This window comes from Dipodomys spectabilis, unplaced genomic scaffold (genome assembly GCF_019054845.1).
Source record: "Dipodomys spectabilis isolate Male_0828 unplaced genomic scaffold, ASM1905484v1 ptg000163l, whole genome shotgun sequence".
NCBI classification, from domain to species: Eukaryota; Metazoa; Chordata; class Mammalia; order Rodentia; family Heteromyidae; genus Dipodomys; species Dipodomys spectabilis.
Window position 1 is genome coordinate 19604576 of NW_024870840.1, and position 20649 is coordinate 19625224.

At 51.2% G+C, this 20649-nt stretch overlaps 1 protein-coding gene across 2 annotated transcripts; it reads right to left on the minus strand.

Moving 5' to 3' along the window:
- Nucleotides 1–8845: 8845 nt before the first annotated feature.
- Txn2 (thioredoxin 2) lies at nucleotides 8846–19800 on the minus strand. Of its 2 annotated transcripts, XM_042693203.1 has the most exons (5): nucleotides 19731–19800; nucleotides 18856–19115; nucleotides 16430–16553; nucleotides 9519–9635; nucleotides 8846–9304 (listed from the first exon to the last, which is right to left on the minus strand). In XM_042693203.1, exons 2-4 carry the CDS (start codon nucleotides 19113–19115, stop codon nucleotides 9522–9524), a joined length of 498 nt encoding a protein of 165 aa, XP_042549137.1. In that variant the 5' UTR covers nucleotides 19731–19800; the 3' UTR covers nucleotides 8846–9304; nucleotides 9519–9521. The 2 variants fall into 2 exon arrangements, with proteins under 2 accessions (XP_042549137.1, XP_042549136.1); XM_042693202.1 differs by having other exon boundaries at nucleotides 8846–9635.
- Nucleotides 19801–20649: the final 849 nt, after the last annotated feature.

Consider the following 20649-nt stretch of genomic DNA (forward strand, 5'->3'; position numbering starts at 1 on the left):
TACCTACCTCATTGTGTTTTGGTGAAGAGCCAATGTAAAACGCTAAGACAGCACTTAGCATGTAGTAGCTGCTTGTGAAAAATCAGTTGTTGAACAAATGCATCTTACTGTTCTCCACTCCCCCCTGCAGGTGCTGTGAGATCCAGCAGGCCAGCACTCCTTTTCTGGCTAGGCCTTCTGGGGGTCTGATGCATAGCAGGTGGTGACCTGGTATCTGTGAGTGAGAGAATGAATTTCAGGCTATGGGGATGGGGAGAGAAAGGAGGTTCCTCACTGTGATAACCATCAGTCCTCACATCCTCGGGGCCAAAGCCCAGCTTAGCTCTCCTCCATAGTTTCCCAGAGCTTTCTGGCAAATGGCAGGGGCTTAGAGTAGCTATGAACCTCAATTATGGAGAAGCTGGATGACTCAGGAGATAAAGTTACTTACCTACAGTCACGCATAAATGGCAGGATCGACACCAGGTGACTAGTGTTACCATGCCCCAGTAATTCCTCTAGTTACAAACTAGGATGTCTGGCCAGCCTAGATTGGAACTGAGGACTGTCCTCTCCCCCACCCCCCCCCCCATCACTGTTCTTCACTGAGTCCCCTTCATGCCCGCCTACTGTGAAGGCCTAGTCAATTGGGAAATCACATGATCTCAGAGTTTCCAAAATACAGGGTAAAGGAGTGACAAGGAAAGTATAGTCTCCGCCCAGGTTGGGAGGAGCTCTGCTATCATAGAGACCCATGGGCCTCTCCTGGGCCAGGCCCCTCTGCCCAGCCCTAGTGGTTGAGAGAAGGAAGCAGCTATCTTCCTTGGGACCTGCAGTCTGGTGGGGACCGATGTCTGCACGAAATGCTGTTTCATGGGCCACTAGAGAAAGAAAGGCTTGGCTAAGGCACCCCTCCTTGACCCCGCCTCTCATCGGCCCGTCTCTTCCCCCAGCTGGGCGCTGATCTCCGAAGGCCTCCTGCTCTGAGGTTCATGACCCGGGGAGCTGGGTTCTGGGAAACACAGCCCGTAGGGAGGACTCGGAGTCCGAGCTGGCCTGAGGGGGTGGGAGCAGCGGGGACCTTCACACAAACAGCCTCATCTGAGCCACCCCACTGCTGCTGGCCGGCTGCCTCCTCCCGGGTCACTGTCCAGGGAGCCCGGGGCCTGGGTAGCAGAACCTCCTTTCCTCCCCTTTACTGAGGGAGGAGATTCCTGTTCCTAAGGCCTGAGACCCACAGCCATGCTTGACTGTGGCCCAGTAGTCAGGGCCAGGTACTAAGCCAACACTGAAGGATCTGCCTCTCCCCTCTAGGCTCAAACTTTTTATGTATCTAAAGATGGAATATGAAGGCAAACACCATGACCCCTGACATCCAGGGCCTGCAGCCACTGTAAAGTCATTCCCAGGTACAGAGGGCCTTAACGTGGGACTTGGCAGGCACGGGCACCTCCAACTTCCCTGACAGCCTTAGTCAAGAACAACCCCAAGGCCGGGCGCTGGTGGCTCACACCTGTCATCCTAGCTACTCAGGTCTGAGGATCACGGTTCAAAGCCAGGGAGGGCAATAAAGTCCATGAGACTCTTATCTCTAATAAACCATCAAAAAACCAGAAGTGGTGCTGTGGCTCAAGTGGTAGAGCACTCACCTTGAGCTGAAGAGCCCAGGGACAGTGCCCAGGTCCAGAGTTCAAAGCCCATGACCAAAAAATAGAAAAAGAAAAAAGGAAAAAAAAAAGAATAGCCCCCAAGACTGGGGGTGGATGCTCAGAACCACTCTGGGTGCTCCTCTTGGGTGCTGAGTAACTCAGGCAAGGCCCCTATCCTCTCTGGGCTTTCTTTTTCCTGGTCCATGCTCAGTGGCTTTGTTCCCAGCCTTCCTTTCTCAGTAGCACAGGGATCCCACAATGTGGGATCTGCTGGTGTTGGTGGCTCATACCTGTAATCCCGAGACTCTTATCTCCAATTAACCAGCAAAAAGCCAGAAGAGGTTGAGTGCTGGGGGCTCGCTCATTCCTGTAATCCTAGCTACTCAGGAGACTGAGATCTGAGGATCAGGGTTCAGAGCCAGCCCAGGCAGGAAAGTCCATGAGACTCTTACCTTCAATAAACCACACACACACACACACACACAGCCAGAAGCGGAGCTGTGGCACAAGTGGTACAGCACCAACTTTGAGCGAAGAAGCTCAGCAAGACTTTGAGGTACTTAGTCCAAGTTCCAGTACTAGCTTATACCACATGTGCATGCACACTCATGCACTTACAGAGGAAACTACTAATATGTCTGGCACAAACAGGATGTAACATCTAAAGTGGCAGAGGCACTGAGGCACAGGCAGACCCCATACTTGGCACAAGGGGACTCCTGGTGAGGTCACTCACTCCATTCACTGGGCCATCTTACAGACTGAGGCGGCTGCCGGGTGGGCAGGATGGAGACATGAAAGGCGCCCAAAGGGACAGGTGCACCAGGCCAGGCTGGCAGAGGCTGGGGCCTCTGGGTGTCATCCAGGGCTCTTAGCATGGAAATTGCATTCTCAGGCCTTACTCCAGACCCCAAACCCGAGATCAGATCCTTATATGGACTTTGACTGCAAACTGGAGGCTACAAAAGCCGAGAGAAGGAAAAGGCGGCTGTGGGTGGGGCCAGGCAGAGGTGAATGCCACAGGACACTCCAGCTGGCTGCCTCCCCTCCCCCAAAGTAAACCAGGTGCAGGTGGAGCCCAGCTCCGGTTGCCAGTTGGGCTTGGGAATGCTCCTGTCAGGCCTAAGGACAATAACACGCTCCCTTTGCCCTGAAACTCCCTTTCTATAAAAATCGAAAAGGGAAAGAAAAACAGCTCTAATGTCCAAACATGTTTGTTCCACCTCGTTTATGGTGGAAAAGTAATTAACTGGCAATACCTAAACCTGTAACAATAGGTTCAAGACTAACAATGAGACACTAGCAGAACAGTGCAAGCCCCACTGCAGGGCAGTTGGAGGGAAGCAGGGCCCGGCGCAGGGCTTGGGCGGAGGCATGGGAGAGAGCAGGGGCCCCTGTGTCCCGCAGGTACAGACTACTAGCTTTCTTTTTTCTTTCTTTCTTTTTTTTTTCTTGTCAGTCCTGGGGCTTGATCTCTGGGGCCTGGGTGCTGTCCTTGAGCTCTTTTGCTCAAGGCTAGTGCTCTACCACTTAGAGCCACAACTCCACTTCTGGTTTTCTGGAGGTTAATTAGAGATAAGACTCTCACAGACTTTTCTGCCTGGGCTGGCTTTGAACTGTGACCCTCAGAGCTCAGCTTCCTAAGTAGCTAGGATTGATTACTCGTGTGAGCCACCAGAGCCTGGCTAGATTGTTGGCTTTTAATCATGCTCTGCCTCCTCCTTGCTCTATGCCCTGGGACCACAACCCACAGCCCTGTGTGCCTTGCTGCTCTGCCCTCTGGGAGAAAGTGGCCTCCTCTGCTGACCAGAGCCCAATTGGAGGTTCATCACCACCACAGTGGTACGAGTAGGGTGGGAAGAATCTGATCTGAGTTCAAGTCCTCTTGGCTGGATGCTGGTAGTTCATGCCTGTAATCCTAGAGAGTTCAGTAACAATCATGGTTCAAAGCCAGGTGCTGGTGGCTCACACCTGTAATCCTAGCTACTCAAGAGGCTGAGATCTGAAGGTTGCAGTTTGAAGCCAGCCAGGGCAGGAAAGTCTGTGAGACTCTTCTCTCCAATAAAATACAAAAAGAAAGAAAGAGAGAGAGAGAGAGAGAGAGAGAGAGGGAGGGAGGGAGGGAGGGAAGGAAGGAAGGAAGGAAGGAAGGAAGGAAGGAAGGAAGGAAGGAAGGAAGCCAGAAAATGTAGTTTACACACACTCTGGGCATGGTTAGAAGTGTCTGGCAAGCCTTCATTGTTCAATTTTGGGATCTTCCCCCCTCCCTCAGAATAGGAATGTATTTGGTGACAGTACTTTGAGAGAGTGACTGTTAAAATGAGGACATTTCCCAGCATGGGTGGCTCCCTCCTGTAATCCTAGCTACCCAGGAGGAGGCTGAGATCTGAGGATCTGAGGTTTGAAGCCAGCCAGGGAAGGAAGGTCTGTGAGAACTTAGGGGAGCTAGAAAGGCACTGTTTCTTCTCCATAAGGAGGCAGGGGAAGGCAAGAATGGGAGAGAGACAGCGACCTCCCAGCATTCTCTATAGTTGGCTGCAGATGGGCCCCAGCTCAGCCCCAGTTAGTAAGCACAGGGTATAGCAGGGGTGTCTTAGCTCCCCAGAAACACTCCCATGGCTGCCGTGGGAAGGGCAGTCATAATGGCTGAGGTGGGGAGACGATTCAGGGCAAATTCCACTGGGCATTCTCCAGGGGTGAGGTCAGCCACTGTAGCTCCCCAGGGCTGTCTGACCTAGAGCAAGACTAGCCGGTAGCAGGGATCAGGGGAGATGCAGGGCCCCATGCAAGGTGCTCAGCTGGGACGGGGCTGACCCTCTCATGGGGGATTGAGAGCTTGATCTTGGACACTCCCTTCAGGGGCTGCAGCTTAGAGGAAGGGGGGGCCAAGGAGGAGGAAGAACCACTAACACTGCTGAGCAACTTGCCCTGAAGTGCTTCCATCTACTGTGACACTTGATTCCCCCCCAAGGACCTCATGAGCCCCAACTGCAGGAGTGCAGTGGGGGCCCATTATAGTGAACACCTTGCCCAGAGGAAAAGCAGACTAGCCAGAGGGTAAGAGCATCAACTTTGCCATCACACAGGTATGAGTTGGAATCTCAGCTCAGACACCTATCCATGCGACATGACTTATGCACACTGAGCTTCAATTTTCCTCATCTGTAAAATGGCAGCAGGAATTGTCTGCCTCTGGAGCTTGTTGTGAGGACTCAGGTGTTGGGGTGACGTGCACTGACCCCCATTTTACTTATGTGCAATAGCCTCAAATGGTGACTTGCACAAGGTCCCATAGCTAGCAGGTGCAAGGGCAGGAGGTGTGTATGTGTGTGTACTGGGGCTTGAACTTCTGGCTTTTTGTTCAATAATTGGAAATAAGTCTCATAGACTTTTCTGGCTTAGCTGGTGTGTGTGTGTGTGTGTGTGTGTGTGTGTGTGTGTGGTTCTAGGGCTTGAACACAGGGCCTGGGCACTGTCATCAAATTTCATTTTGCTCAAGCCTATCACTCTACCACTTGTGTGTCTTGTGTGTGTGTATGTAGTCCTGGGGCTTGAACACAGGGCCTGGGCACTGTCATTGAATTTCATTTTGCTCAAGCCTATCACTCTACCACTTGAGCCACATTTTTGGTGTTTTTTGGTAGCTAATTGGGGATAAAGAATCCCACAGACTTTCCTGCCCAGGCTGGCTTCAAACTGCGATCTTCACATCTCAGCCTCTTGAGTAGCTAGGATTATAGGTGTGAGCCACCAGCACCTGGCTTTGAACCATGATTCTTACTTAGATCTCTAGGATTACAGACATGAACTACCAGCATCCAGCCAAGAGGACTTGAACTCAGATCAGATTCTTCCCACCGGGGCTGGGAAGGTGGCTCAATGGTAGAGCACTTGCCTTGCTTGCCTGAGGCCCTGGGTTCGATTCCTCAGCACCGCATAAAGAAAAAAGCCAGAAGTGGTGCTGTGGCTCAAGTGGTAGAGCCTTAGCCTTGAGCTGAAGAGCTGAGGGACAGCACCCAGGCCCAGAGTTCAGGCCCCACGACCGGACCCCCAAAAAAAAGATTCTTCCCACCCTACTCATACCCTTAGCTTCCAAAAACTGGAGAGGTGAAGCTCCTGCCAACCAAAGGCCCTGATTTCCCAGAGACTCTGGGGTCAGGGTTCAAGGTCATGCTTGCTGCAGTGTTCCAGGCAGCAGGGAGGAAGCCATGGTGGCTGCCAGCATCCTGTCTACCGAGATTGCAGCCATGGCATTGTTTTCTAGGCCCTACCCAGCCCAGGGCCGCACATTAGGGATTTCCGCAGCCTGGCCAGAACTGCCTTCACTTTCTGGAAAAGCTTTCCCCAGGTGGCAGGGAAGGGGGCCAAGGTGACCCCTCGGCCCCTGGTTAGGCCAGGTCTGCTTGGAAGGGCCATGATGATGGCATTGACAGTGTCCTTTTGATCTGGACGTGGTGCCTATCTCCTCAGAGACACAGCCCCTCCTACTCATCTCCTGTAGCCCAAGGAGAAAGGGTGGGGCTTCACTGTTTTGGAGAGCTTGGGAGCCAATCCTAGCCCTACCCAAGGGCATGCCAAGTCTCCCTTTCCTGAGCCCTCATCTGAATCTCCTGCCACCAGCCTGGGGTCTTTGAAGCTAAGTTCCTTTATGGGCATGGTCAGATGCTTTACCAAAGATTTTCTATTCCAATCGCTCCTAAATGCAAATCTTTTTTTTTTTGCCAGTCCTGGGGCTTGAACTCAGGGGCTGGGCACAATCCCTGAGCTGCTTTTGCTCAAGTCTAGCACTCTACCACTTGAACCACAGTGCCATTTCTGGCATTTTCTGTTTATGTGGTATTAAGGAATCAAACCCAGGGCTTCACGTATGCTAGGCAAGCACTCTATCACTGAGCCACATTCCCAGCCTGCAAATCACTCTTGATGGGGAGCTGTTCCATCTGGAATGGGAACTCAGCCTCAGCCTTGCTTCTCCCTGCTCTGTCTCTTTTGTGACTGGGAGGCCAGCTGGAGACTCTACAGAGGAGAATAGACAGGCACTCAGGGCTGGGAAGGTGGCTCAGTGGTAGAGTGCTTGCCTAGCAGGCATGAGGCCCTGAGTTTGATTCATCAGTACCACACACACAGAAAAAGCTGGAAGTGGCACTGTGCTACAGTGCTAGCCTTGAGCAAAAAGAAGCCCAAGGACAGTGCCCAGACCCTGAGTTCTAGCTCTAGGACTGGAAAAAAAAAAAAGACAGGCACTCACAGTGGGTGACTTTGTCACCACATGCTACCTTTCCTGTGCCTCGCTACCTGGTTGTGGAGGTTGTCAGCAGCTAAACTCCTCCCTTCTGCTTCCTGCCTCTGGGGCCAAGGGGATATCCAGAGACCACACTGGGGCTGCTAGTGCCCCGCGGCCTATGCCTGAGGTCAGCACCTGGAATTAGACAAGCTCACCCTGAGAAAGGCTTCTGCTCACAGCCGGTGACTCACAGCCACCCCAGTTAACCAGCAGGCCAGAGGCTCGCCTTGCATGGTGAAGCCATGGGGAGGGGGTGGCATTGCTGGCCTCGCCCAGCTCACCTTTCCCACTCAGAGACAGGCCAGGTGTCCATTTGTCAACATTCCTTTTGAGACTAGACCTTGGGCAAGTCAATTTTTCTGGACGGTTATTTCACCTACAACGTGGAAATAATGCTTGCCTCACAAGAGTGGAATTAGATGAGGTAATGTGTGTAGAAAGTTCTGGGTGAAGGGCACCTTTTAAGGAGTAGCAGAGGTAGAGCAGGAAGCCCCACCCCCTGCTCATTGGGTGAGATTACTCAACCCTGGCTGTGTAAACAGCCCTGATGGTTTAGGAGATAAGGCCCAGCACAAGATGATCCAGGGAAGATGCTTTGGTTTGAAATCCCTGGTAAGACAGTCATGAGCCACATGACCTGGGCCATAAACTGGGTAACCTGTGGTTCACGCCTGTAATGCTAGCTCCTCAGTAGGCTGAGATGTGAAGATCTCAGTTCAAAGTCAGCCCATGTAGATAAATCCATGAGCTTCTAATCTCCAATTAACCAGCAAAAAGCCAGAAGTGGAGCTTGTGTGTGGAAGAATAGGCTGGGAATGTGGCTCAGTGGCAGAGTGCTCGCCTAGCGTGCAAAGCCCTGGGTTTGATTCCTCAGTACCACATAAACAGAAAAAGACGGAAGTGGTATTGTAGCTCAAGTGGTAGAGTGCTAGCCTTGAGTAAAAGCAGCTCAGGGACAGTGCCCAGGCCCTGAGTTCAAGCCCCAGGACTGGCAGACATATACACACACAACAACAAAACAAAAAAAACCCACTTAAACAAAAAAGAGGTAGAAAGCCAGGCACGGGTGGCCTACACCTATAATATTAGCTACTCAATAGGCTGAGATCTGAGGATCACAGTTCAAAGCCAGCCCAGGCAGGAAAGTCTGAGACTCTTATCCCCATTAAACCACTAGAAAACAGGAAGTGGAGCTGTGGCTCAAGTGGTAGAATGCTAGCCTTGAGCTGAAGAACTCAGAGACAGTGCCTAGGCCCAGAGTTCAAGCCTCATGACCGACTTAAAAAAAATAAAAGTGGTAGAATATCAGCCTTAACAGTGCCCAGACCCTGAGTTCCAGCCTCAGTGACGGTGCGTGCATACATGTGTACACACACGCACACACACCAACACGGGACTTGTGTGGAGCAGGAGCGCAAAACCCTAACACTCCCCTCAGGGCCGCCTCCTGAACATGCCTCCACTACTGCCAGCTGCTGCCAGATCTGGCCCTGGGGGTCATCCAGGGACCCGCAGCCTGCATCCCTCGAAGTACCCAATCTTGTGAGGAACAGGTCACTGAGCCAGAGCAGCAGTTCGGCACAGGGAGATGGAAGGGAAGTTGGCTTTCTTGGCAGACAAGCCTGGCTGGCCTGACACACTCCATGTCCAGGGACCTGGGATAGGATGGGTGAAATCTGGTCCCCAAACTTAGGACGTTCTCCACACATGCAAGTGTGGTAGACCCTGTTGGTCCAGCATGTAGAACATGTCCATGTGGAAACCCACCTCAGTCCCATGATGTCATGTCTGGGCAGTGGGGACACTGCCTCAGGAGGGCAGGACAGGTGGGCAGCTCCAGTACTGCAGGCACTGGGGACAAAGCACTATCAGGACAGGCCACCCAGGGAAGTGGACAGGCAGCGGTGCACAGTAGCCTGACAACACAAATGGCTGGCAGTACGAACCCTGGTTTTATTAGTCTAATTTGTTCACAGTCGGACCTCGTGCCTTGAGAACCAAAGGGCTGGCTAATGAGGGAGCCTGTAGCCCCATGCCCCCCTCTCTGCCCTGTGCCTGGAAGGCAGGGAGGGGAGCAGAGGTGGCTGCGGGGGGACAAGCGTGGGGCTCAGGGTCTGCCTTTCACAGTAGAAGGTTCGAAGGGGGTCATATAAAGTTCTTTATTACAGACCTACAAGAAATGAGAGAACTATATTGTACTCTCATTCATGTGGCTTCTTGTTTCCTTCTTATTTTCACAAAACAGCAGCAGGAGAGGAAAAGGCAGAGGCAGATGAGCCCAGCTGGGTATTTGGATCAGGACCGAGGGGAAGGAGGACTGAGCTGCCTCTGCCTGGACCGTCGGCTGCAGGCTGCCTGGGCTCTCGGGCTTCCTGGGGAACTGCAGCAGGCCCTAGAGGGAGCAGACAAAAGGAGATGGGCAGGAAGACGACGCCCCACATCTGCAGCAGCACCCCTCCTCTGCCGCTGCCCTGGCAGCTGGCCAGCTTGGGACCACTGGTCCACAGGGGCCAGAGGAGAGGGGCTGGCAGCAGGGCTGAGTTCTACTGGGCTCCTCCCTGGGACGGGGTCCCAGGTGGGCTAGGGCGGTCAGGATTCTGCCCTGCCTGTCAGCCAATCAGCTTCTTCAGGAAGGCCTCCAGTTGGTCCTCATCCTTGATGCCCACAAACTTGTCCACCACATCCCCGTTCTTGATGGCTAGCACGGTGGGCACAGCTGACACCTGGATGGGGGAGAAGATGGAGTTCAAGTCACCGGCAGATGAACGCATCTCTGGCATCATTCCCAAGCTTTTGTGGGGAAGGCTTGGCACATCCTGATCAGGGACAGCTGAGGCCAAAGGTAGGGCTGAGAGAGAGGGGGTCTTCCCTTGGTGCAGGGCCTTGGGGCCACCCGCTGGGGAAATGTGTTCCACAGCAAGCTCTCAACAGAACTCTCCTTCCCAACCACATATGACTGACTCACTGGCCCAGTGGTTTGGCCAGAATGCCAGGGGCTGAAAATACCCCATGCAGCTGTAGGCTGGGGCGGTCCTGGGGGAGCCCAAATCCCGCTGTGAGTCTCACAGCCACATCATGCTTCCCAGCCTCGCAGCGCTCCTCCAGAAACCCAGGATGATGACGTCTACTTTTAGTGTTTGGGACTGGGACTAAAGATTTGTGTGGGAAGCTGAGGGACTAGGCCTCAGGCTCTGGGGCTGGTGGACTTGCTCTACTTCACTACACGAAGTCTCTATCCACATCACAAGCCAAGACACAAGACTTCTGGTAGAGTGCAAGCATACTGCAGGTCAAGCCTCTGCACAGGACCTGGCAACAAGTGTCAGAACCTGGCAGTATGACTGGCATACAGTGGGCACTCAGTAAATGGTGGCACAGGGGGTCCAGGAGGAACACTTCAACATACTGCTGTGACTGCCCAGCACAGCCCGGAAACGTGGGCTCCAACCGTAGCCTCCGACTGGACTGGGTGGTATGGGAGGAAGGTGCAGCCATACACAACCTGAAGCCTGCTAGGCTGGAGGCAGATGGGCAAGGTAGAGGTCTTTCTAGTTTGTGATTGGGCCCCTAGAGATTCCACAGAATGCTGACCAGGCCAGACCCTGCTGTCTGGCATCTGAGAAAACATCAACAGAATGAGACAAACTCGGACTTTCTTTACATATAGGTTAGTCACGAAGCAATGAGGGAGCATCCACAACCCCACTGGGCCCTTGCCCAGCCTGAGGCTGGACTGGCCAGGGTTACCCCTGGGAGGTGAGATTTTCCATCAGGGTTCATAAGTTACCAAGGAGAGTGGAAAGCAGGTCTGGCTGCCCAGCCCCTCAGCCCTCGCTCCTCTGTGGGCACCGTTCCTAATGGGCGCACAGAGGACCACCAGCAGGCAGGAGGATGGTCTTGGCCCTTGTTAGGCCCCTTGGGCCCCTTTAAGGACTATCCTGGCACGGAGTGTCAGCTGAAACTTCTCAGAGGGCTTGTGCCAACAGAGGCCGACCACGGTGTCCCTGCTCATAGCCTCCCTGCTGGCTCCTGACTGGTTATACACCCTGGAATGGGTGGTGGCATTAAGACTGAAGGCCCTGCACAAGGCTTATCCATCTCCAGGCCACACTACTGGATGGCCTCTTGCGCCCTCTAGTGGCTCGCAGAGGAGCAGTGAAGTAGAAACTACTGCAGGCTTCGAACTTAGCACCTTGGTAGACATACCCTGTCTTGTCTCTAAAATAAACATTTCATAGTCTGTTTGCATGGATGAGACTGGAGCAATGAAACCTGCTGAAGGACTGTGAGACTGATCAGGATACACTGTATACTCTGTGGAATTTGTTGCAATGCATGCAAAAAAAAAAAAAAAAAAAAAGAAAGCCCACCCTATTCTATATGTAGCATTAAGTCATTAAGAAGAAGTACATAGGTGAGTGCTGGTGGGTTGGTGGCTCATGCCTGTAAGTCTAGTTACTCTGGAGGCTGAGACCAGGAGGATCAGAGTTTGAAGCCAGCCTGGGCCAAAAAAAGTCTCCGACTTCCTTTAGCTAGCAGAAATGCTGGACAGGAGACACACTCAGAGTTAAGTTCAATAGCAAACAAACCAGCAATAACAAACACTAAGATCCAAAATTCACAATGATACTTGATGTCATGGTTTATGGTGTGGTCTTTGGGCTGGGAATGGACTTCAGTGCATAGAACCTGCCTAGCATGTTCCATCCTCAGTTCTGGGAAATAAAAACAAAACAAAATGGACAGAATCTTTCTAATGAATTTAGTGCTGGAACTGGGGCTTGAATTCAGGGACTTATAATCGTTTGTCTTTCTCGCTTATGGCTAGCACTCTACCAGAACTATACCTCTAGTCCCTATAGAGAGGGACTTTTCTAGACCCTTGCACACTGTCTGGCTTCTAACAGTGATCCTCAGATCTCAGCTTCCTGAGTACCTAGGATTATAGGTGTGAAGCATCAGTGCCCAGCTGGGGAGAGGGTCTTTTTTTTTTTTTTTTTGCCAGTCATGGGGCTTGAACTCTGGGCCTGGGTGCTGTCCCTCAGCTCTTCAGCTCAAGGCTAGTGCAATACCAGTTGAGCCACAGCACCACTTCTGGCTTTTTTTCTGCTTATGTGGTGCTGAGGAATCGAACCCAGGGCCTCATGCATGCAAGGCAAGCGCTCTACCACTGAGCCACCTTCCCAGCCCCGAGAGGGTCTTTTTTTGTGTCCTCTAAGGAGGACTCTGCACTCAATGGGGTGGCTTGGAGAGGAGCTCCATCCAAAACACTACAGGCTATCTGGGCTGTGACTGGAGGCAATGGCTTTACTGCTCCTGGCTGGAGCCAGTGAACATGCTGCCAGTAAGTGCCCAGGTCCTTGGCATACTGTCCTGGAGCATTGGTAGGAGAGAAGCAAAACAGAGCAAGTTTATGACATGCATGGTGGCCATGCATATAATCCTAGCACTAGGGAGGCAGAGAGAGGAGAATCCAGAGTTTGACACTAGCTTAGACCACATATTGAGACACTATCTCAAACAACAAAAGACAGTTTCAGTCTCAGTTCTGGCTGGGTCAAGGGAACTGAGGGGCTGGTGAGAAGGTGTGCTGAAATGTGCTGTGTCTGTGGAGAACTCAGGGCAGGCATGTCTGCATATATGTGTACCAGCAACCCCGCAAGGCCACTGAGCTCAAGGTCCTTGCCAGGTTTTCTCCCCTAGTCACCCTTGCTAACTCGGCTAGGACACTATGACATGAGAAGCTGCTACCTGCAGGCGAGACACTAAGGCAAAAACCCTGTCACTCGGGGAGCTTTTTTTGGGGGGGGCGGGGGGTGGAGGGAGTCTTGGGGCTTGAACGCAGAGCCTGGGCACTATCCTTGAATTATTTTCTTGCAGTGTCCAAAGGGTACTAAGGCTTAGTGGCAACTTCTTGTTCATTGCTTAAGACTGTTCATATAGCACAGGTGTGAAGGAAGGAGAGAGAGGGGTAGGAGGAGCCTGCCATGCCACCGGTCCAGGACTTGGAGGTAACTCACACCCACAATCCCACTCAGAAAGCTGAGCTCTGAGGATCAAGGTTCAAAGCCAGCCTAGGCAGGAAAGTCCCTGAGGCTCCAAGTAACCACCGTAAGCCGATCTGTGGGCTGGGAATGAGGCTTACTGGTAGAGTGCTTGCCTAGCATGCACGAAGCCCTGGGTTTGATTCCTCAGTACCACATAAACAGAAAAGGCTGGAAGTGGCACTGTGGCTTGAGTGGTAGAGCGCTAGCCTTGAGCAAAAGAAGTTCAGAGACAGAGTCCAGGCCCTGTGTTCAAGCCCCAGGACTGGCAAAAAAACAAAAAACAAAAAAAAACAAAAAACCAACAACAGCGGAACCTGTGGAGGCCCCAGGACCTCTGGCCCTGGGTTCCTGCCAGAGGTTGCACCCCACGCTGGCAGCTACTAGAGGTCCAGGGTCAGGGACAGGCAAGCAGGCAAGCCAGGGGAATCCCAGAGGTCGAAGGCCCCATCTGACTGAGCCATCAATAGAAGTTTCTTAAATAACAGCCACCCCTCATCCCTCCCCCAGAGCCCTTGTTAGCTGCCTTGGCTAACAAGTCCAAGGACAGCCTTGGGTCAGTGGCCAGAAGCCAGGGCTATCTGTGGTTTTGCCTACCCAGCATCTACCTCCCCTGCTCTCACTGAAGGGGAAACTGTCAGGGTTCTTGTGCTGCCCCTGCCTCATTTGCTGAGGCAGGGATGGGGGTGGGCCAGGAGGGGTTGGCTGGAAGATAAGTACCTCTCCTTCAGATGGTGTGGTGGGAGTTGAGCCTGGGCCAGCAAACTGAAAGCTATTTCAAAATACCACAAGTCTGGAATGGGTACAGATACACATTCATATTCTTTTCTCTCTTCAAATTTGAGACGGGGCCTCACTGTGCAAACCAAGTTCAACTTGCCATCCTTCAGCTTCAATCCGGGGATTAGTGCTCCATGCCTGGATCCCATAAATGCTAATACAGAGTTCTGTGTGTGCGTGTTAGGTCAGCCATGGATCTTGAACCCAGAGCCTGAGTGCTTTCCTGGAGCTTCTTTGCTTAAGGCTAGCACTCTACTACTTTGAGTCATAGCTCCATTTTCAGCTTTTTTGGTAGTTTAGTGGAGATAAGAGCCAGCCTGGGCTGGCTTTGAACCATGGTCCTCATATCGTAGTCTCCTGAGTAGCTAGGATTACAGGTGTGAGACACCAGTGTCTGGCAAGTTCCTGTTTTCTTTTTAGCAAGAATTTATTTTAGCTGGAGGGGATGTGGAGAAAGAGGAACCCTATTACACTGCTGGTGGGAATGTACACTTATACAACCACTTTGGAAAGCAGTCTGGAGGGTCCTTAGAAAGCTAAAGATTGACCTCCCTTACGACCCAGTCATACCACTTCTAGGCATCTACCCTGAACAACAGGAACCAATATACAAGGACACGTGCACCTCCATGTTTATTGCAGCACTGTTCGCAATAGCTAGGATATGGAAACAACCTAGATGCCCCACCACAGATGAATGGATCCAAAAATTGTGGTATCTATACACAATGGAATATTATGCAGCCATTAGAAATGACAAAATAATGGCATTTGCAGGGAAATGGATGGAGCTAGAAGGAATCATGTTGAGCGAGGTAAGCCAAGAACGAAGAGACAAACGGTACATGGTCTCCCTGGTAAGTGGATGCTAAATCCAAAAGGTTAGGTGAAACGACAAAACTAACAGGACTTAAGAAACAAAGAACTCCCGCTCATCTGGTTGAACCACTACTAAATATCCCCATGCTGCTGATCACAAATATGGTATATAACATGTGAACACTGTTATATATTACAGACTGTGGTAGACAATTTGCTCCAGGGAAGTTAGAATGAACTTGTGATTTTGAAATTATGTAATCATTTAATCACAATCAAAAAAAAAAAAGAACCTCGGGGAAGGGAGGGAGGGAGGGGATGGTAGGGGGAAAACAATGGAGGGGGTAACAATGTTCAAGAGGAAGTGTACTCATAACCTCACTCATGTAACTGTAACCCTCTGTATAGTAGCTTTACAATAAAAAAAAAAAAAAAAGGAAAAAAAAAAAAGAATTTATTTTAGTACAAAAGGGTTAAAGCTGGGAGAAATGGAGGCGAGAGAGACATTTCCAGAGCAGGAAATGGGAGCTAAGGACTCTGTCTCTTCTTTCTTTAAAACATGGCGAGAGCCAGACCAAACACGTCTGTGAGCCAGAACTGGCCCATAGGCTGCCAGGTATGACCTTAGCTCTGTAAGGCTACCTTCAGCCAGGGTGTCTGACCAACCTTCCATCCCCATCCAGAGTGGGTATAGTCTGCTTCCTCTGCTGTCTGCCCTCTCATTCCAGACTGCACCGTTCACTCAGACACCTGGCCACACAGAGCTCCTTTCCTCCATTGGAGATGGTCTCTAGGGCCCAGAGGACATCTGCTGCAGGCACTCAGCTAGCTCATGGGTTTGGAATTTGATGTCTGCTCTGTCTGGTGGCTCTTTTAAAGCCCTCCCTCCCCTCAGTTCTTTGCTCTTATGTTCATTTCTCAGTGAGATCCTCTCCAGCCCCTACCACCCTCGGAAATGTTTCAGATTTCAGACTTTTTTTTGCTGGAATAGATAGATAGATAGATAGAGACTTTACTGGCTAAGTATCCTAATCCAAATCTGCTAAAATCTACAACTCTTTGAGCACCTGAACCTAAAACAGGGATCTGTACCCTGTGACCCACAGGCCAAAGCCTGGCTGCTGCCTGTTTTTATAAATGCTGTTTTAGGGGACAGACCATGCCACGCCCCCATCCCCTCTTCCAGTGTGCGGAATTAAACGGCAGGCCTCGTGCCTGCTAGACCCGTACTCTACGACTTGCCACACCCTTGGCTCAGCCACACCCTGCTGTTTTTGCAGACCTGTCTATGGCTGCTCTGGCTGCGAGGAGAGCCAGGGCACAGAGGCCACTGGCCTGCAGCGTCTACATTCCTCCCACTTACTCCATTAGGGAGAAAGTTGGTTGGCTCCTGAGTGTTGATTTTGTCAGTGTCTGCATGGCTAGATCCTGGGCATCAAGTAACAGGGCCTGACATCTGAAGGACTCTTACCCTTCTGAGCACACAGTGCAAAGCAACCTGTCTACTTAATATCCTGTGGCGACAGACTGAGAAACGTGTGGAGACAGGATCTCCTTGTTTGTGTCAGAATCCTGCATGCCTGACACATGGTAGAGCTCACAAACTGCTAAGTGAAGGTGAGGGGAAGGAGGAAGGGAAGGGGGAAGGAATGGGGGAAGGAAAGGGGGAAGAGGCAAGCAGCAAGGTCCCAATGCTAAGAGAGAACAGCCTGGTGCTCGAGATCATACTAGCCATCTCCTAAAAGTGGGAGAGACAAGGACTCCAGACTCCTGAAAACTCCAGAAAATCCCCCAGACATGCCCTTTACTGGCTACCTGGTAGTCCCTGTGCCCACCCATGCTGGCCTCTGTGGCAACCCCCTGTGTACCCATACCTCATACTCTATGGCAAGGTCTGTGTGGTCGTCGATGTCCACCTTGGCCATCACCACCTTCCCGTGCTGCTTGGCCACCATCTTCTCTAACCTGGGCCCCAGGATCTTACAGGGGCCACACCACCTTGGCAGGTGAGAAAGGACACATAGTCAGTTCAACGAATGCTCGCTCACCACTTCATTTATTTTCTCTCCAGAAGCCCCCCCTGACCTCAGCACTAAAGGAGGAAAGGTAAAATCTAGGAGTGCCTACAATATATCAGTCATCCTGCTGATACCATCTCAGCTCAGACTGGGCAGAGAGCCTTGAGAAAAGGCATCTTCCAAAGAAACTCAGGTCCACATGAGTTAGGGGACTTATGCAGATGACAAGGCTGGTAAGAAGCACAGCACAAGCCGGGCTTGGTTGTTTAAGCTTGTAAAGCCCAGCACTTAGGAAGCAGGATGACTGCAAGTTTGAGGCCTGCTAGGCAACACAGTGGACACCTGTGTTTAAAAAATAACCAACCACCAGGACTGTAGCCAAAGGTTGTTCAGTTCTCTTACCATCCCTAGGTGACTTCACTCCCTAAGCCCATGTCAATTACTCTAACTGCCCTGCACACACACACACACACACACACACACACACACACACACACACACACACACACACACACACACACACACACACACACACACACACACGTAACCTGTTGGCAGTGTTGGGGGGAAGGGGGTATATCTCTTCTAGAACACATTGCAGTGATCTCTACATACTAGGCACTAAGGCTATGCCTGGTAATAAATGGATAAATTCACGCCCTTTATCTGACTTCCTTGTTGAAGAAAATGAGACCTCATCAGTCATGTTACAGAAGATCCCTCTGAAACAGGGCAGAATACCTCTGTCTTCTGGCTGAAACTTTATGTCTTTATTTTTTTATTACTTTTTTCTTTGTGCTGGTCCTGAGGCTTGAACACAGGGCCTCGGTGCTGTCCTTGAGCTTTTCTTCTCATGGCTATCGTTCTAGTGCTCTACCACTTGAGCCACAGCTATTCTCAGCCTTTAAAAAATCCTTTCCATGAACCAGGTGTGGTGCTGCCTGCCTATAATCCAGCCTGGGTTATACAGTGAGATCTTGCTCCCGACCCCTCCACACCAAATTTCCATTCAGAGATTTCAATTAATGAATCTACAACAGCTAGAAGCCTAGTCTGTAACATCTTATCTCCCACTACAAGAACATCATCGGCCTGCCCCTGGCAACACAACAAGTCAAAAAAAGAACCAGAAGGAAACCAAACAGTATGCCAGAGACTGGCCCAGAAAACTTCCCAAGGTCTATCAGATGACCTTGGTTCTGCACAGAAGATACTATTCTAATGGGTGTCTATTTGTTTTTTGTTTTGTACATAAGATCTAGCCAGACCCCAAAGGTCTACAAATGAAGGCCAGACTAAAAATCAAGCCATAGTCATTCACAAACACCTACTGTTCTTGCCCATCCAGCACAATGCACAATGGACAATGCTAAGGTAGCATTGATAGTATTTTTTTGCCCATTTTCCTCACAGCTTTAGTGATGTTTAAAAAAAAAACAACTCATCTGCAGGGCCTGGAACTGCTTGGTATATGCTGCAAGCCAAGTACAGGATACATGTTTTTTTTTTTAACACTGATTCTAGTCAGTTTTGAAAACTTCACTGATCTGTCTCCTACCAAAGTACACACTTATTTTTTTTTTGTAAGTTTTACCAAGGATTTATTTTAGCATAGTACAGTTAAAAGTAGGGAGAAACAGATAAAAAGAGAAATATTTCCTGTTTTCCACAGAAGAAAGAAATGGGAGTTAAAGACTCAAAATGATGGCTCCTAACTGTGGCTTTTATGCTTTTTGAGCTGGAGAAAATAATGTAATCATGTCAAACTAGCAACTCCCAATCCTTAGACAATGGTTTTGGGTGGGTAATGAGGTTCACCCAAAACCCAGAACACTTCAGGTCCTTCCTTTCCCCAGATAATCCTTTCATTCTTTCTGCCTCTGCCAATTTATGGAGTTTTACCTTTAAAAGGAAAAGGCAAGCTAGGTACCACTGCCTCACATCTGTAATCCTAGCTACTCAAGAGGCTGAGATTTAAGAATCAAAGCCAGCCCAGATAGAAAAGTCTGTGAAACACCATCTGCAAATAGCCAGTAAAATGCTGAACTGGAGATATGGCTCAAGTGGTAGAGCACCATCTATTGAGTAAGCAAACAGAGTAAGAGCCTGAGATTGAGTTTAAGTCCTTGTCAGGGCATCAAAAAGGGTGGAAAAAATTAGAGAACCCCTCCCATTTCTCCTAATCTTATCAACTTAACTTAAAAAGGAAGGCTAGTGGTTTGATGAAAGGGGAACCTAGGGCAGGGTAGGCAAGAATTTTAAGATAAGACCCCATTACTCACTGTGCATGGAAATCCACAATCACTGGCGTCTCACTGTTCACGACTCGGTCCTGAAAGTCAGGTCCATCCTGGATATTGAAGGTGGTTAAACAGACTCTGGTGGTGGATATTGTCCGGGCTGGGCTGGGTGTTAGTGTCAGGCCCCCAGGACTGCACTGTGGGCTCTGCAGGGCTCCGGAGGGGAGAGCCCACCGACCCTGAGGGAGCTTCCTGGAGATGACAGAGGTCAGGCACCTCCTCAGGAGAAATCGTTGAGCCATCTGTGAGGGAAAGAGGCGGGAGAGCTGGGACACACAGTAACAGAATCCCATAAAGCAAACAAACGAACACAGTGGGAGTATGGGGAGGAAGCTCAATAACATGGAGAACTGGAAAGGCAGAATGTAAGGAAATAATATATGACTTCTGGGGTCAAAGAGGGGAATGAGGATGAAAGGAAAGAAGGGACACCAGCACAGAAAAAGTTGACAGCCAAGAAGAAATCAAGGTGTAGGTGGAATAAAAATTAAAAAAAAACAAACAGATTGACAGGCAACGCTGGAACCCAGGCCTGGCCCGTCCGCAAAGCCTTTATTCTATCGATTTTTTCCCTTTAAGTTAGGAGAGGGGAATGGGATCTATTGAAGGACGCAAGCTATTCCAAGAACACAGGGCCCGGAGCGAGGGGGAACCAAAGGAAAAGGGAGACGTCTGTGGGAGGAACCCAAAAGGAGGGCACCCGGAGCTCGGATGCCACCGGGGACTCGGGTTCTCCGGATGGGCAAGGTGCCCTCACCCGGGCTCCCCGCCCTTCCGTCCGCCAGCCCCCGAGGAGCGCGCCCCCGATATGCTCCCGCCCGCCCCGAGCCGCCCCCGAGCCTCCCGCGGCCTCCTACCTCCCAGCAGCGCGAGCGGAAGGATGCACGGCCCGCCCTCCCCGCCTGTCAAGGGCACCTCCTGCCGTCACTTCCTCGGGGGAGGGCCTTTCTAGCGTCACTTCCGGAAAGTGCTACCGGGGGGGCGTTTCTCCACAGCTTGAAAGGCGGCTCGGATTTTTTCCACCAATAGGGACTCGCTACGGGGTGGAGCCTCAGTGGGAACCGGAAGAACTTGCAGATCTGGAGGAGGGACCGAATGAGAAGGGAGGGGGGGGCAGGGGCGGGACCAGCGCCCGAGGGAATGTGAGGTAGAGAACCGCTGCCCCAAGGCCGGGTTCAAGGTTTGGTAACTTTGTGCTGCTTTTACACCGTCCATCCCTTGATCTTGTCGCCCAGCGACCCCCCCTCCCGCCCACAGGTGCTGCAAGGTTGTCTTCCTTACCTTACAAAGAAGCCAAGTCTCCCGTGTCCCGCACGCTGCAGCGGTCTGGGGGGTTGTGGAGCCAATCGGGTTCCCACGAAGCGGCATGAAGGGCTGAGCCGGGCCCTTCGAGCTTGAGCCCCTAGGTAAAGTGCAGGCACCATAAACCTGTCAGGGCCTAGGCCCTTCCCTGCCCCCGTCCCACCCCCATTGCAAGAGTAACGGAGGCCTAGCGCTGTGTGTCCCAGGCTGGTGTCAAGGCTACCTACTTGTACCTATGTGCCAACCTTTCAAGGCCTCACGGTTCCAAGAACACGATGCCTATGTCCTCTTCCGCGTCTTGTCTTAATTTTGAGGTGTTTCTTTCTCCACTCGGTAGAACCCCTCCTTACATCTCTGAGCAGCATTAATTGCATCCTCCTCGTTTCAGGGGTTTATTCACTACCCTTCATAACACGTTGCAGGGTCACTTTTCCAACAGGGATATGTGGTTCTTCATCTCTGAATGGTCAGTGC

What these genes read in the sequence shown, in the direction of transcription:
- Txn2 (XM_042693203.1), bottom strand. Translation starts at nt 19,115, where the DNA reads ATGGCTCAACGATTTCTCCTGAGGAGGTGCCTGACCTCTGTCATCTCC. An exon ending in ATTGTGGATTTCCATGCACA is followed by an intron (nt 16,554 to 18,855) that starts GTGAGTAATGGG and finishes TCACCTGCCAAG; the next exon opens with GTGGTGTGGCCCCTGTAAGA. An exon ending in ACCTTGCCATAGAGTATGAG is followed by an intron (nt 9,636 to 16,429) that starts GTATGGGTACAC and finishes TCCCCCATCCAG; the next exon opens with GTGTCAGCTGTGCCCACCGT.